The sequence below is a fragment of the Octopus sinensis genome, linkage group LG11 (assembly GCF_006345805.1).
Source record: "Octopus sinensis linkage group LG11, ASM634580v1, whole genome shotgun sequence".
Lineage (NCBI taxonomy): Eukaryota > Metazoa > Mollusca > Cephalopoda > Octopoda > Octopodidae > Octopus > Octopus sinensis.
This window is the reverse complement of record NC_043007.1, coordinates 12,223,742-12,239,034: the sequence shown is the minus strand read 5'-3', so window position 1 is coordinate 12,239,034 and position 15,293 is coordinate 12,223,742. Positions and strand designations below refer to the sequence as shown.

Sequence of the window (15,293 nt, the reverse complement as noted above, 5' to 3'; positions counted from 1 at the left end):
ATTCCTTGGTCTAAGTTTCCAGCTTCGATGTATTATTTTGATAAACATTTTAAAAGTGAATGCTACAATCAGAGGTTGTTAATACATAAGGCCCTATTTTTATAACGATTTAGTTATTTTTCACCTGTGTTATCAAAATAATTACACAAAACTGAATATGCATATAGGTGAAAAAAAGTTGAATGTAAATTCATCTTTTAATTCGGAGGTTTCCAAAAAAGATTTCTAATGTTGATTCTTCATATTATACCGGTAGTTTACAGGCGTAAATTTGCGAAGATATGAAAGTAATACTTGTATATGATGTGTGGTGAATTTATGGAAAGAAGTTCCATAAAACTCATCAATTTAATTAAAAATGGAGAAAACAAGTTAACAGCTTGTCTTCTTCATTTTTAACTACTCCTTTCCATAAATTCACCACACGTGGAGGCACGTGGCTTAGTGGTTAGGGTGTCAGCATCATGAACGTAAGATTGTGGTTTCGATTCCTGGACCGGGCGACACGTTGAGTTCTTGAGCAAAACACTTCATTTCATGTTGCTCCAGTCCACTCAGCTGGCAAAAATGTCCCATCCAGCTGTGGAACACATATGCCATAGAAACTGGGAAACTGGGCCCATGAGCCTGGCTAGGCTTTAAAAGAGCGCATTTATTTATATATATATATATATATACAATTCTTTATATAGATCAAGGTTATGTTATAATGAACCATACACATTTTTCAAAATCGGATTTAATATATTTCATGGGGCAAATGTTATGAAGTTAAAATTACATTTTAACAAAAAAAAAAACTACACCATTTCACAAGTTTTATTCAGTATGTTGTTTTTTTATCTTCATTTTAGTTTCTTTTATACATGAAATGAAATTATTTTCAAACAAGTCTTATTTATTATATTTTTTGTTCATGAATCTATAATTTTGAAGTTTAAGTTCAACAGCTTAATTTCATTCTTGCAATTTTAATTATGCTGTCTGCATATCGAAAATAAGAATTTACTACAATTATTGTCATTTAGGACAATCAGATATCGGCTGATATTTATCTTGAACCAATTGCACATATGCAGATATCATCATTGTTCGACCATGGTCGAGACAATGGAATTTACTATGTTACGCCAGACCTCACGGTCCATCATAGCATTACGGAGGTCCTGTTGCTGGATGCCTGTATCCCTGGAGATTACATCAGGGTAGGAGAGTGTGCGCTCTCTGGTATCGCGAGCAGATGGCTTCCAGAGGAGAAGAGTAGAAATTACCTCGTTTTCAGCTCTACAACAATGTCCAGCAAACTGGACTCTTCTACCTTTCACAAGAGATGATACAGGTGGTAATTTCCCATATATTTGTACTTTGGTTGGATGACACTTCCACGAGAGATTTTGAGCTCTCATAAGGAGGCGAGTGTAAGTTCCATCCAACTGCCTCTCAAGCTTCTTTGATGCAGATATACTCCCAACTTTCTGGCTGGATTTTCCATTTTGCTAGATTAAGCGGTTACATAATAGTAATTCTGACTCAACTTCTAGAAGACTGATGCCACACTATTATATTTTTGTTTCTGCTACTAAATCATCATGACACACCTTTGTTTATTCTCTAGAAACATGATATAAAGTTGGAAGCATGCTTCCAAACCTTCAACTGTAATAATATGAAGGCACAAAATATTTCAAACAAAACCTAAAGCTATGCACTAACTCCCTAACCATTCGGCCCCACCAGACTCTCTCTAGAAATACAACTGTGAAGGGCATATATTTATTTTCCCCCTCTTTCATGCTGAGATGCTCCATTCTCTGCAGTGAAAGTAAGTTATCTATTATTAACTTGCTCTTCATTGAGGGAGGGTCCTTAGGGAGTTAGCACATGGTGTTAGATTTAGTTTTAAATATTTGCATCGTTATATTATTACGGTGAGGTGTAGCGAGAGTATGTTCCACTTTCATGATATGTTAACTTGTGAATAAATAAATGCATTGTCGGGAAGGTTTGGTAGTGAAAAGGCTTTTGATATTAATTGTGGGGAATTTCAGCTGAGCTTGCATAATTATATCCAGGATAAAAAAGGATACTGGATCATCACTTGCCAGAAATTTGGCAGTGTACCTGAATGTACATAAATACATATGTACATATCATCCATACATGCATACATACATACTCTTTACTCTTTTACTTGTTTTAGTCATTTGACTGTGGCCATGCTGGAGCACCGCCTTTTAGTCGAACAAATCAACCCCAGCACTTATTCTTTGTAAGCCTAGTACTTATTCTATCAGTCTCTTTTTGCTGGACCGCTAAGTTACGGGGACATAAGCGCACCAGCATCGGTTGTCAAGCAATGTTGGGGGGACAAACACAGACACACAAACATACACACACACACACACACATACACACACACACACATACACACACACATATATATATATACATATACATATATACGACAGGCTTCTTTCAGTTTCCGTCTACCAAATCCACTCACAAGGCTTTGGTTGCCCAAGGTTCCATGCAGTGGGACTGAACCCAGAACTATGTGGTCGATAAGCAAGCTACTTACCACACAGCCACTCCTACACGTTATGTATTCCTATACATATAGAAATATATATGAGTGTCTGTTAAAAATATTGTATTTTTGGGTAATTTGCTGTAGATTTTCTGATAATGAACCGGGAGAAGAATCGGAATATGCTAAGACTAGTATCGTTCTGCAAGTTTCAATGTAACATTGATTTCAAATTTTCTCCCAATCTACCTCTCTCATTATCTTAGTAGCTTACTTACCATACAAACTTATGTTCTTGTTAGAAGATGCCTGTTAAAAGTGATATATGAAGAAGGCTTGAAAAATAGGTTGTTTCAAGTTTTTTTTATAAAGAAATGTCAAATAGTTTCAATTTGTACAAATCTGTTCTGATTTGCATCTGTTTTAAGCAGTTTATTGTAACAGTCCAAGTGTTAGAGGAGTTGTGGCCCTTGTTGTCATGGCAAACTAAATTACTTTGCATTTACATCTCTCCAAGTTCATATTTACATTAGTGTGTATATAGACATATATATGTGTGTGTATATATATATCTAATGCAGGGGTTTATATTCTAGGTGTGTTAGGTGAGCCCTGAAAAGTTTTAATAAATAGGATAGATTTTCATTTTTGGATTTGGTTTACAAGATTCTTTATATGAGTTTGTGTGTTGAAGCATATTCTGTTGTATTTGGGGAGAGTCATTTTCTTTTTGTGCCTTATAATTTAACACACTCACCGGTAAAATTTCCACTTGTTTTTTTTTTTATTTTCCTAAAACTTTCGTTGCATCTTGCAACGAAAATTGAAAAGGTTACAAGACACAACAAAAATTTTAGGAAAATAAATATAAGGAATTAGTGGAAATTTTACTGGTGAGTGTGTTAAATTATAAGGCACAAAAAGAAAATGATTCTCCCCAGACACAACAGGATAGATTGTCTTTATGATAATTCTGTTGTTGCAATATCAGGATATAACCTGGTCATAATTTATTTTGAAATGCATGTCTACCTTACATTATAGGAATGATGCATTTCTGCGAATATTAATGTAAAGTGGAAGTTCATAATGTTAAAACCATTCTCCTTAATAATTTCCATGTAATATGGACATCAATGGAAAAATAAGTTTTGTGGGATAGAATTTTTGTTATGGTAAAATTTTTAGGAGTACAATGCTTCTGTAATGTGGAGGATGCATGTGTAATAATACACACTTGGAAACACAATCTGAATCAAGATGAAGTTATATTTTATATATATATATATATATATATATATATATATAGAAATAGGTGAAAGTCATTAGTGGTTAGGGTGTCATACACATGATGATGAGATTGTGGTTTCTATTCCCAGACTGGGTGTTGTGTTGTGTTCTTGACCAAGACACTTCACTTTCATGTTGCTCTGTGATCATTTCATCATCTGACATGTGGTACGCAAATGGCGCCCATGCTGGTGACATGTAAAAGCACCCATTGCACTCATGGATTTGTTGGTGTTAGGAAGGGCATCCAGCCATAGAAAACCATGTCAAATTGGACTGGAGCCTGGTGCAGCTTTCCAGCGTGCCAGCCCAGTCAAACCGTCTAACCCATGCCAGCATGGATAACAGATGTTAAATGATGATGAGTCTGATCGATACAGTGGTGTGTGTGTGTATACACACTTGTGTGTTTGCATGCGTTGTACATGTATGTTTGCATATGTATGCATATATCACTTTATATTTTACCAAACGTCCAATGTCCACATGAAAACATTATAGATATATATATTAGATTATTTTTTAAATAGAATTTATAGCATTTTAAAATATCATATTTGTAGGATAAGATTGAAAAACTGGAAAACTATGAAAAATTCTTATTCGCCACATTTAAATAATAAATACTAAAAGAAAATGGCTGTTTTTAACTATTTCTATAACAATTGCAAACACACAAAATAATAAGTAGAAATGTCTTACTTTGTTGTCGACCCATATCCTCATGTAACTTTAGAGTTTCAGCCAGCCAAACTTGCCTCATTTTAATTTCATGCTTGACAGGTGAAGAAAAAAAAAAACTAAAGGAAAAAGAGAAAAAAAAAATTTATAAAAAAATTAGTATGAGTTGTTTGATGGAAAAATAATTTTAATTCTTTTTCTTATGTTTTTCACAAGTCGGTAAATGTCATAATTTGTAACCAAGCGCTACAAAAGTACATCTCTCCTGGGGGGTAAAAAACAAGAAAACAAATAAAAAATTTTACTTTTATATCAATTCCAGGCTAAATAATAAAGATGAATAAAATCTAGTTTATAACCAAAAAATTCACAATATCTATTTGTTTCAAAAGTATTTAAATGTTTCAAATTTTATTAGTATGTTTTATAGATTTAGTAAAATAATTTTTATTAGTTTAGTAGTTTTATGTTATCATTGTTATTGTATTTTCTCTGAACCGAAAAGTTTTGAACTAGGAATTTCTAGGAAAGTTCTACCTCATCTTGTAAAAGTACCATGTAATGGTTACCAACTTCTATTTTCCCCCAAGTACTTTTTGATAATGCTTTATACTATTAGAGAAATTATGCCAGCAAGATGGTTGTGCCCCAGCATGGCCACAACTTTGGACTGGAACACATAAAGAAATAGAGGAATAAAAGAATGATTTTATTTGTTATGTCTTGTAGAACCTAAGATTGGGAAAATAATATCTAGAGCAGAGTTTTTCATAGGAAGGTAGACCACCCTAAGGGAAGGCCCATAAGGATTGAAAAGGGAGCAGATAAATTGCTTTCTTCGATAAAATTAAGATGGTTTTTTTTTTATTTTCTAAACCTGTCCAACACTGTTGGGAAGAAAGAAGAATTATATTGATGCAAAATCTATTTTATCTGTTCGTTAGTAAATACTAGTTAGGTCAAAAGAATTTTCCTAATATTTCCTTTTATGGAAAAAACACCATTTGAGCGTGGCCGTTGTCAGTACTGCCTGGCTGGCCCTCATGCCAGTGGCACGTGAAAGCACCCACTACACTCTTGGAGTGGTTGGCATTAGGAAGGGCATCCAGCTGTAGAAACTCTACCAGATCAAGATTGGTGCCTGGTGCAACTATCTGGTTTCTTGGCGTATAGGTTCTCCACCTGGACGGTACGCCAGTCTGTCATAGGTGAGCTGCAAGATGCAGGAGGAAAGAGTGAGAGAAAGTTGTGGTGAAAGAGTCAGCAGAAGTTCGCCATTACCTTCTGCCAGAGCTGCGTAGAGCTTAGGTGTTTCACTCGTAAACACACACATCGCCCGGTCTGAGATTCGAACCCGCGATCTCTCAACAGTGAATCCGCTGCTCTAACCACTAGGCCATATAGCACACCATTGCACCTGTACAGGTAATGTCAGTTCGATGGAAAGAATTAGCTAATGTGCAGCACAAGCATTTGACCACCATAAACAAATTGTCTGTGCAGGTTGTACAGCAAGAAATTGCGCAACACCTACCAGTTGTTTATGACAAGAGAATCCATTATCATGATGGTGTAGGAGCACTGATGTTCTAAGTTTGGTAGTTTCCTTCCAGAAAGCAAAAGCATTAGTGTGTTAATGTAATTCTTACTACATAGTGGAAAGAAGTGAGAAATGGTTTAGGAAGTAATATGTTGATTATATTCTCTCATTCAATGTTAAGATGAGTTTCAATGCTGCTGAACAGCTGAACTGCCACTGAAGAAATTCTGGGGACAGATTGGGTTGGGTGACCCCCCCCCCCCAGTCATGGATGACCATGGGATTGCACCTAGAAAGTTACCCTCCATGACACAAGTCCAGGCACGGTTGTTTATGGAGGACCATTTTGTTTGAATATTAGAAATTGACTTGTTCAGAAGCTGAGCAACAAATATTTCTGGTGACCATTTTAAGCGTAATCTAAGTGCAAGATTTTGAATTGTTTTACACTGTCATTTGACTCTGCAAAATATACTTAAGTACTCCGAGCTTATATGTAAGCTATTCTCAAGTACATCCTTGAATAGACTGCTTTTCACAGAAAAGTGTTCTAGTATCGTTTCTCATACAGAATAATAAATAACGTTACAGGCCATCACTGATTTTGAACTTCAATTTTCTTTGTTTAATAGATTTCATGTAATGTGTTTGATGGTATGTAAGATGCGAACTGGCAGAAAGGTTAGCACGCCAGGCGAAATGCTCAGCAGTATCTCGTCAGTATCTGAGTTCAAATTCTGCCAAGGTTGACTTTGCCTTTCATCCTTTCGGGGTCGATAAATTAAGTACCAGTGGAGTACTGGGGTCGATGTAATCGACTTAATCCGTTTGTCTGTCCTTGTTTGTCCCCTCTATGTTTAGCCCCTTGTGGCAATAAAGAAATAGGTATGTAAGATGCATATATTTTTTTTGTTTGTTTCCAAAAGTATATCTCAAAATGCCAGCCCCACAATCGTATATGCAAAGTCGAGCCTGTATTATATACTTTAATGCATTAAAAACCTTCTTCCTGAATTTCTGCTGCTGACATTGGGGGACCTCAAATATGTCCATTCATTTTTATGCCATCTAATAAGCACATGGTGACCTCTGTCATCGAACAGTTTATATCGAATTAGTAGTCACTAAATTCTATTTAAACACTACAAGTAGACTTATGTAGAGGCTAATATGTACCTCTGTTGACTGCATAACACTGGTTAAAGTTTTTTGTTTTTTTGCATTAGGCAGACCATAGAAATTCTTTCAAAGGTTTTCATATCAACTGACTGACCTGGTCAATTGCTCTCACTGTACTTTTTCATTACATTTGATATTGTCCCTGGTTGAGTATCTCCACTTTCTACATTCCTTGGTGTTTTAGAAAATCATTCATTGTTGTCACTGCATTTGTTCTAGGTGGAATATAGTCGGCAGTAAGTATCACAGAAGAAACCTCGCAAGGTAAATAGAAAGGGCAAACTTAACGAACTAACATTCCAGGTGTGGGCTGCATGGTTTTGGATATGGTTTCTGTTTTCATTAATCTAATGTTACTGAAAAATCAATCACTGCAATTAACTTTCCGTCGAGCTCTCCTGAATGGTCCAAGCGACAGACAGGAATGTCATGGGAGTGGGGAGTGGGGGATGGTTATATTCCTGAGTCAGACATGTTAGTGTTGCAACAAGTCTCTTAAGATAATTACAAAGCGGTAAACTTTTTGTTTGTTTCTGGTAAACAAACATTCATTAATGGGATTCCACAGGATTCCTCATCATACACATCATCGTTGTCGTCGTCATCATCATTATCACTACCACCATCACATCCATTTTTCTGTGCTGGTATGGGCTGAATACATTGTTACAGACTGTGACATCTTATACACTCAGCACCAGAGAAAACCAGCTGACTTCAGTCTTGCATATATCTTACACAGTGGACTGGGTCCCTTTTATTGTGCCACTGGAACTAGAGAAGTTGTCCCCTATGAAAGGGCTAGAGTCCTTTCTGTGCTGTATCAGTTCCCACATCAACTCTTCTCAACAATTTACCTGTATTACAACTTGTGGGGTCCATACCCTGTTCATATGTTCACTGTGACTTTGAAGTTCCAGTTAGCTTATCTTTACAATCTGATGAAGGTGAATAAGCTGAAACTTCAACCATTTCCTCATCAAAGTTAATAGACTCGTATTCTACCAAAAGTATTGAATAACCCTTCAGGTTAATGCGAAATTAGTTTTATACATAACTTGACATAAAAAAAAAAAACAAATGCGAATATACATACACATGCATGTCTGAATGTGTTTGTGTGTATATACACAGACATGTATGTACACACACATGCACACACATATGTACGGCATTAGGAAGGGCATCTGACCATAGAAGCCATGCCGAAGCAGACAGTGGAGTTTGGTGCAGTCTTGTGACTTGCCATTTCCTGTCAGACTATCCTAGCCATGCCAGCATGGAGAATGGACATATGATGATGACTGGAGTTCGGTGCAGCCTTCCAGCTTACCAGCCCTGGTCAAACTGTCCAACCATGCCAGCATGGACAACAGGTTTTAAATGAAGATGGTGGTGTATATATATATATATAAACATATATATATATATATATATTTTGTTTTTATCATTAATTAATAAAACTTAGGGTCGCAAAAAATTTAGAAAAATTCTTTGCTACCAGTGGCTATTTAGTGGTTTATAGTTTAACTACTCTTTCTAGCGAGTCAGATGTCCTGTTATGGCTATCTCTTATGTGTTTAAATGTACACTGTATTGTTATATATATATATATATATGAAAATATATATGAATACACATGATACACACACCGGAATGGTTGCGTGTATGGCCCATTCCTCATGTGGCCATTGACATTCATTCATTTAATATCTCACATAATCTAACAGTGGTATATAACTTGCTGAATAGATTAATATTAATTTCTATATACACATATGATGATGATGATGATGACATAAGAGATTGAAGAAGCTGGGGATGAGCAAATCAAAAGAGAGAAAGAGAGAGAGAGAGTGACAGACTATATAAATATTCACTCCTGAATATTTGCTCCTTATAATAATGAAATAAATAGGTTTATCTCTTCTACTTGGTGTTCCTCTCCTCTGCATGTTTCTCCGTTGGTGTTGTATAAAGTCTAACATTTCTATTCCTATCTGATACAGTGTCGCTAATATCGAGTTTGTTCTAGATGTTTCTGCGATTGAAGAGTTACTAATTGAATGAGAGATTTTTGCGGTGTTTGTTCCCTCTTTTCTGTGTGGTCTCTATTCATTTCTTCCTTAACACAGTGCATCTTTATGCCACTAGAACTAGAGGGGCTGTTTCTGAAATGAGCAGGGTCTCCCTCCATGGGATGGGAAATATATTGGAACAGCTGTTGATGTACCCTGATGGGGGGTAATTTTACCAATAAAAGTACACTCACACACTAGCTAAATTTCATTTCTTTTTTTATTATCATTAGTCAAGTTGTTGATTAATTAGCAAATCAGTTGCTTGTGGAGGTGCAATGGCCCAGTGGTTAGGGCAGCGGACTCGCAGTTGGAGGATCACGGTTTTGATTCCCAGACTGGGCGTTGTGTGTTTTATTGAGCAAAAACACCTAAAACTCCACGAGGCTCCGGCAGCGGTTGGTGGCGACCCCTGTTGTACTCTTTCACCCCAACTTTCTTTCAATCTTTCTTCCTGTTTCTCGAGTAACGCTGCGATGGACTGGCGTCCCGTCCAGCTGGGGGGAACACATACGCCGCAAAAACCGGGAAACCAGGCCCATTTGCCTGGCTAGGCTTGAAAACGGCGCATAAATAAATAAAATAATCAGTTGCTTAGTTAATTAGTTAACTAGTTGACTTATAATAATAAAATGTGAAATAAAATATAACCAGTGTGTGTATTAGAAGTAGCAAAATGATCCACCAAAACAACGTTAATATTTCAAAATGATGATTAGAAAACTGATCACATTAATGATGGAGTCAGATTTCCTCAGACAGATTTGTTGTGTGTTTGTTTGTTTATGTCCACAAAGCAAGTAAAATCAGCATGGCTGAATGGTTTGAAAGTTTGCTTCGCAACCACAAAGTTCCCAGGTTCAATCCCTTTGCATGTTATCTCGGGAGAAATGTCTTTTATCAATCCTTCCGAGTCAATTTGGGTTGATGGAAACTGTATGGAAGCCTATGTGTCGTTCCTATAATTTAATGATACGGCCTTATCACATGCATTACACTATACTGATTCTAATTGGAGATTATGCTAAAGGTACTCATGTCTATGGAATACTCAGCCACTTATATACTAATTCAAGGAACAAGTGAATCCCATCACTGAAGCTTACAGACATTTTTTTTACGAAGTAAGTATGAGTACCTGTACTCCATGACTTGTAATGAAGTTGTGTTCCAACTGGTTGTAACACATTATGGACCCAAGTCGAACCCCTACACATATTTTCCAATTTCTTTTTGTTTGAAGGGGTATTTTATTTGCAATACTGTTAAGTACTGTAGCATATTACTCTTTACTCTTTTACTTGTTTCAGTCATTTGACTGTGGCCGTGCTGGAGCAAATCGACCCCTGGACTTATTCTTTGTAAGCCTAGTACTTATTCTGTCGGTCCCTTTTGCTGAACCGATAAGTCACGGGGATGTAAACACACCAGCATCGGTCGTCAAGCGATGTTGGGGGGACAAACACAGACGCACAAACATATACACACACATACATATATATACATATATACGACGGGCTTCTTTCATATATATATACATATATACGACGGGCTACTTTCATATATATACGTATATACGACGGGCTTTGGTCGGCCCGAGGCTATAGTAGAAGACACTTGCCCAGTGGGACTGAACCCAGAACCATGTGGTTGGTAAGCAAGCTACTTACCTCACAGCCACTCCTACATCTATATTGTACATCAAAATATATTTTATTTATACTTTTCATACATTATATGCATTTATCTTTTGCCTTTTACTTTGAAAAGAGAAAGCCACCATGTGCTTACATGAGCTGCTAGAAATAGCAAACAAATCACCCTCAAATCATACCATGCAGTCTTGGGAAATAAGGACACATCAGATACTGTAGGTCTGGATACCCACTAAAATATGTTTGTCATGGCAAGAATGATCAGATTAGGTCTCCTCAGTCAAGGTTGACTCAGGGTTAAACAAAAGCAACAACGAAAACAACATTCATTTGTTTTTCCTTTAAATTAGTGATTCTTATTTTATTTTATCTTTTATATATATATATATATATATATATTTATATATAGTAGGGTGCTAAGAGCACCATCCAAGCATGATCGTTGCCAGAGCGGCTAACTGGCTTCCGTGCCGGTGGCATGTAGGAGGCACCGTTTGAGCAGGATCATTACCAGCATCGCCTTACTGGCACCTGTGCCATTGGCATGTGTGAAAAGATTCGAGCGAGGTCGTTGCCAGTACCGCCTGACTAGCCCCCGTGATGGTGGCACATAAAAGCACCCACTACACTCTCAGAGTGGTTAGGAAGGGCATCCAGCTGTAGAAACACTGCCAGATCAAGATTGAAGCCTGGTGCAGCCATCTGGTTCGCCAGCCCTCAGTCAAAATCGTCCAACCCATGCTAGCATGGAAAACGGACGTTAAACGATGATGATGATGATGATGATGATATTTCATTTCATTTGATATATTCTGTAGACTCTAAGTTGAGTGTGTCATTTTCAGTGAGCAATTGAAGCATTCTTTGACTGAAAACTTTCTTTTTAGTTATTATCTTTTATCCATTCCTTTGAAGTCTCCAGAAACACTTCTAGCCGCAACTTGAATTCTTAGTTGTCTTGCAGGCATACGTTTTCGTATGTAGTCTTCTGTTCAGAACATCAACTCTTTTGCCATTTGTGGAGAGGTCACAGTTCCGATACTACAGACATATAATTAGAATTCCACAGGAGAGAATCACAAGATGGATTTTTCAAGCCGAGCTAATTGGCATGTGACCTAGGGGTACACCAAGACAGTATGGTATGATTTGAGGGTGATTTGTTTGCTATTTCTAGCAGCTCATGTAAGTACAGAATGGTTGGATAATATCCGTAACCTCAATTGGTCATGATGGGGAATCCAGCAGGAAAGCGTAATGATAGTTGTTTCTGACAGGACCCTACAGATGAGGTACCTGAGGATTCTACCCACCAAAATCCTTCCAGGAATACTATTCATGGAAGGAACAGTACGCAGTGAAAATAGGTCGGTGGATGGAAGGATAGTTCCTTGTCACTTTTGTATTACTCTTGCCATATGCATGATTAATTATCTTGTAGCTCCAATATTTCAAAAATGTGATTGCATATTTTAAAATCACATTGTGGGGTAGGTTCGAAAGGCCAAATCTGGCTTTTTACTACATAAGTCAGTCATTCCATGTCCTTAATTATAACGAAGATCATCGAATGGAACAGAAGTAGATTATGTGTGATATCATTTCCCTTTCCTTTTCTTTCACATTGGCTAATTATTTTCATTTTAAATTCCAAATCAAGTGATTTCTCTGTTTTTTGCTTGGTGACTTGGTAGATGGAGAAATTTTCATGATGTCTTTGATTGTGGCTGTCAATCTGTGGAAGCTAAGTGAGCTTCAGAGGCCCTGACTAGATCCCTTTGGTAAAGGATGAAAAAGCACATGTGTAGTTTGCAGAAGAGTGACAAGATTTTTGGTTGTGCTTTGTTCAAAGATGCTTTTGGTTTGAAAGGTAGTCTTTTGTCTTTTTGCAAGAATTTTGTCCACAGTTGGTGACTGTGTATTTAATATTTAAAAGGAGAGAGACCCATGAAGTAGAAAAGACATTGCCTTTCATCTTTTCAGGGTTGATAAATTAAGTTCCAGTTGCGTACTGGGGTCAATCTAATTGACTGGCCCTCTCCCCCAAAATGTTGGGCCTTGTGCCTAGAGTAGAAAAGATTATATCTTCATTATCATGGTATAGATTTTATTTGATATTTACTTACATTTTTTTGTATTGAACCAACTTGTATCAATAACGTACAGGTTTTAAGAGGACTTATTAAGGAATAAAAAAAAATTCACTTTTTAAATTTTATTCTATTAAACTCTAATGAATATGAAATAAAAAAGAAACAAATGAAATTATTGCTATTGTAAAACAAATTTTATATGTTAAATATACTTAACATTAAATTATATTTCAAACTAATCATAATACATCTTTTAGTTAATTTGTACAAAACTCTTTTTTATGTTAATTTTCCCCTTTGTGGATACATTTTGAAAAAAGTGCTTAAACATAAATAGTTTTATATATTGAAAATAAAATTTTATTATTCTTTTCCTGAGCAAAATATTTAACTATTGTTTTTTATTTGTATATAAATGCATCGTAATTAAATAAGGAATGCATAAAAATATTTTAAAATGTGTTTATTCACAATGATTTTTGCAAAATAGTAGTTATTATGCGATACTTCATGCCTGGCTGTTCTCCTCTGAACATTGCACCATTTTTCTGAGCGCAAAAAATAACAAATGAAAGTATTTAGAAACAATATCCAAGATATACTCTTTTACTCTTTTACTTGTTTCAGTCATTTGACTGTGGCCATGCTGGAGCACTGCCTTTTAGTCAAGCAAATCGACCCCAGGACTTATTCTTTGTAAGCTTAGTACTTATTCTATTGGTCACTTTTTGCCGAACTGCTAAATTACGGGAACGTAAACACAACAGCATCGGTTGTCAAGCGATGTTGGGGGTGACAAACACAGACACACAAACATACACACATACATATATATATATATACATATATACACCAGGTAGACTTAATACTTTACACTTCACTTTAGAGTTGAATAATCTTTGTAAATACTGCTACATCATGGAACCAAAGACATTGGTATAGAAGTAAATAATATTTGGTTAACCATTTCTTTTTTTTTTCCATAAGAAAGTCCGTTTTTTTTAATTGGTACTTCAACAATTTGTTCAACTGTGTTTTTACTGCAAGCTGGAATTGAACTTGCGTTTGTTTGTTGAAAGAATTAAGTGGACATTTGCATGACTTGGCTAATTCTTTAATTTGCTTTCTCTATTTGAAAATTGGCATTATCTGAATGTAAGAAAATACTACTAAATTTTTTGGAAAATTTCTTTGAGAAAAACTAAAGACCTGCTTAGTGCATGAAGAATTTGGTTGTGTTTGTGCAATCAGATTATTTCCAAATTTCTCTTCTTTTTCATCTCTTTTTTCTATTTCCTTTTTATCTCTTTTTTAAAAAATTTTACTCATTTTAACTGGCATTCATATCTATATCAGTAAACTACATGTATATAATTTTGCTTTGTTTTTGTAAAATGTAAAAACAAAAAGAAATGTATTCACATGAAAATAATAAGAAATAAGTTATTAAAAAATGAAACGGTGGAATCATTATCATCGTTATTATTGCTATCATCATCGTTGTTGTCATCGTCATCGTCATTTCATCATGCATTTTTCTATGCTTGCATGGGTGGGATGGAACTCATTGAGGCAGATTTTCTATGGCTGGATGCTCTTCCTCTCACCAACCTGCACTTGTTTCCAGCCAAGGTTATGTGTCCCCATGGCTGGACAGGTTTTTATGAAACATTGGAAATGAATGGCGGCGAGCTGGCAGAAACATTAGCATGCTGGGCGAAATGCATAGCCGTATTTCGTCTGCTGCTACGTTCTGAGTTCAAATTTCGCTGAGGTCAACTTTGCATTTCATCCTTTCAGGGTCGACAAATTAAGTACCAGTTACGCACTGGGGTCGGTATAATCGACTTAATCCCTTTGTCTGTCCTTGTTTGTCCCTTCTATGTTTAGCCCCTTGTGGGCAATAAAGAAATAGAATGACACAGCTTGTATGATGGTGACTCTCGTTTACGACTATCATGTGATGTCAAAACAAAGATACACAAACTCTCTCTCTCTCTCACACACACACACACATACATGTATGTTCTGTAAAACATTGAATAACATATCTGTTTTCTATTATTATTGTTTCATTTATTTGGCTTGTATTCCCCACACTAGCCTATCCCATGGTTGATTCCCTGCATCATACTACACTGGATGCTGGGGTGGAGTGTAGATCCCACAACTGTACCCAATCTTTGGTTATATGCCATGCCTCACATTGCCCTTTTTGTGATATACATATGTCATTGTTCAGTTTTGTTT

General features: G+C 36.2%; 1 protein-coding gene across 9 annotated transcripts in view; it reads left to right on the top strand.

Moving 5' to 3' along the window:
• Positions 1-15,293, top strand: part of LOC115217166 (serine/threonine kinase SAD-1-like) — a 362,920-nt gene that overhangs the window by 234,092 nt on the left and 113,535 nt on the right. For 6 of the 9 annotated variants that reach the window (XM_036507075.1, XM_036507072.1, XM_036507074.1 and 3 more), the window contains exon 10: positions 7,437-7,481. The exons of the other annotated variants lie outside the window; for them this stretch is intronic. In XM_036507075.1, coding sequence (XP_036362968.1) covers positions 7,437-7,481 — 45 coding nt within the window. The remainder of the gene's footprint in view (positions 1-7,436; positions 7,482-15,293) is intronic. 9 annotated transcript variants of the gene reach the window in all.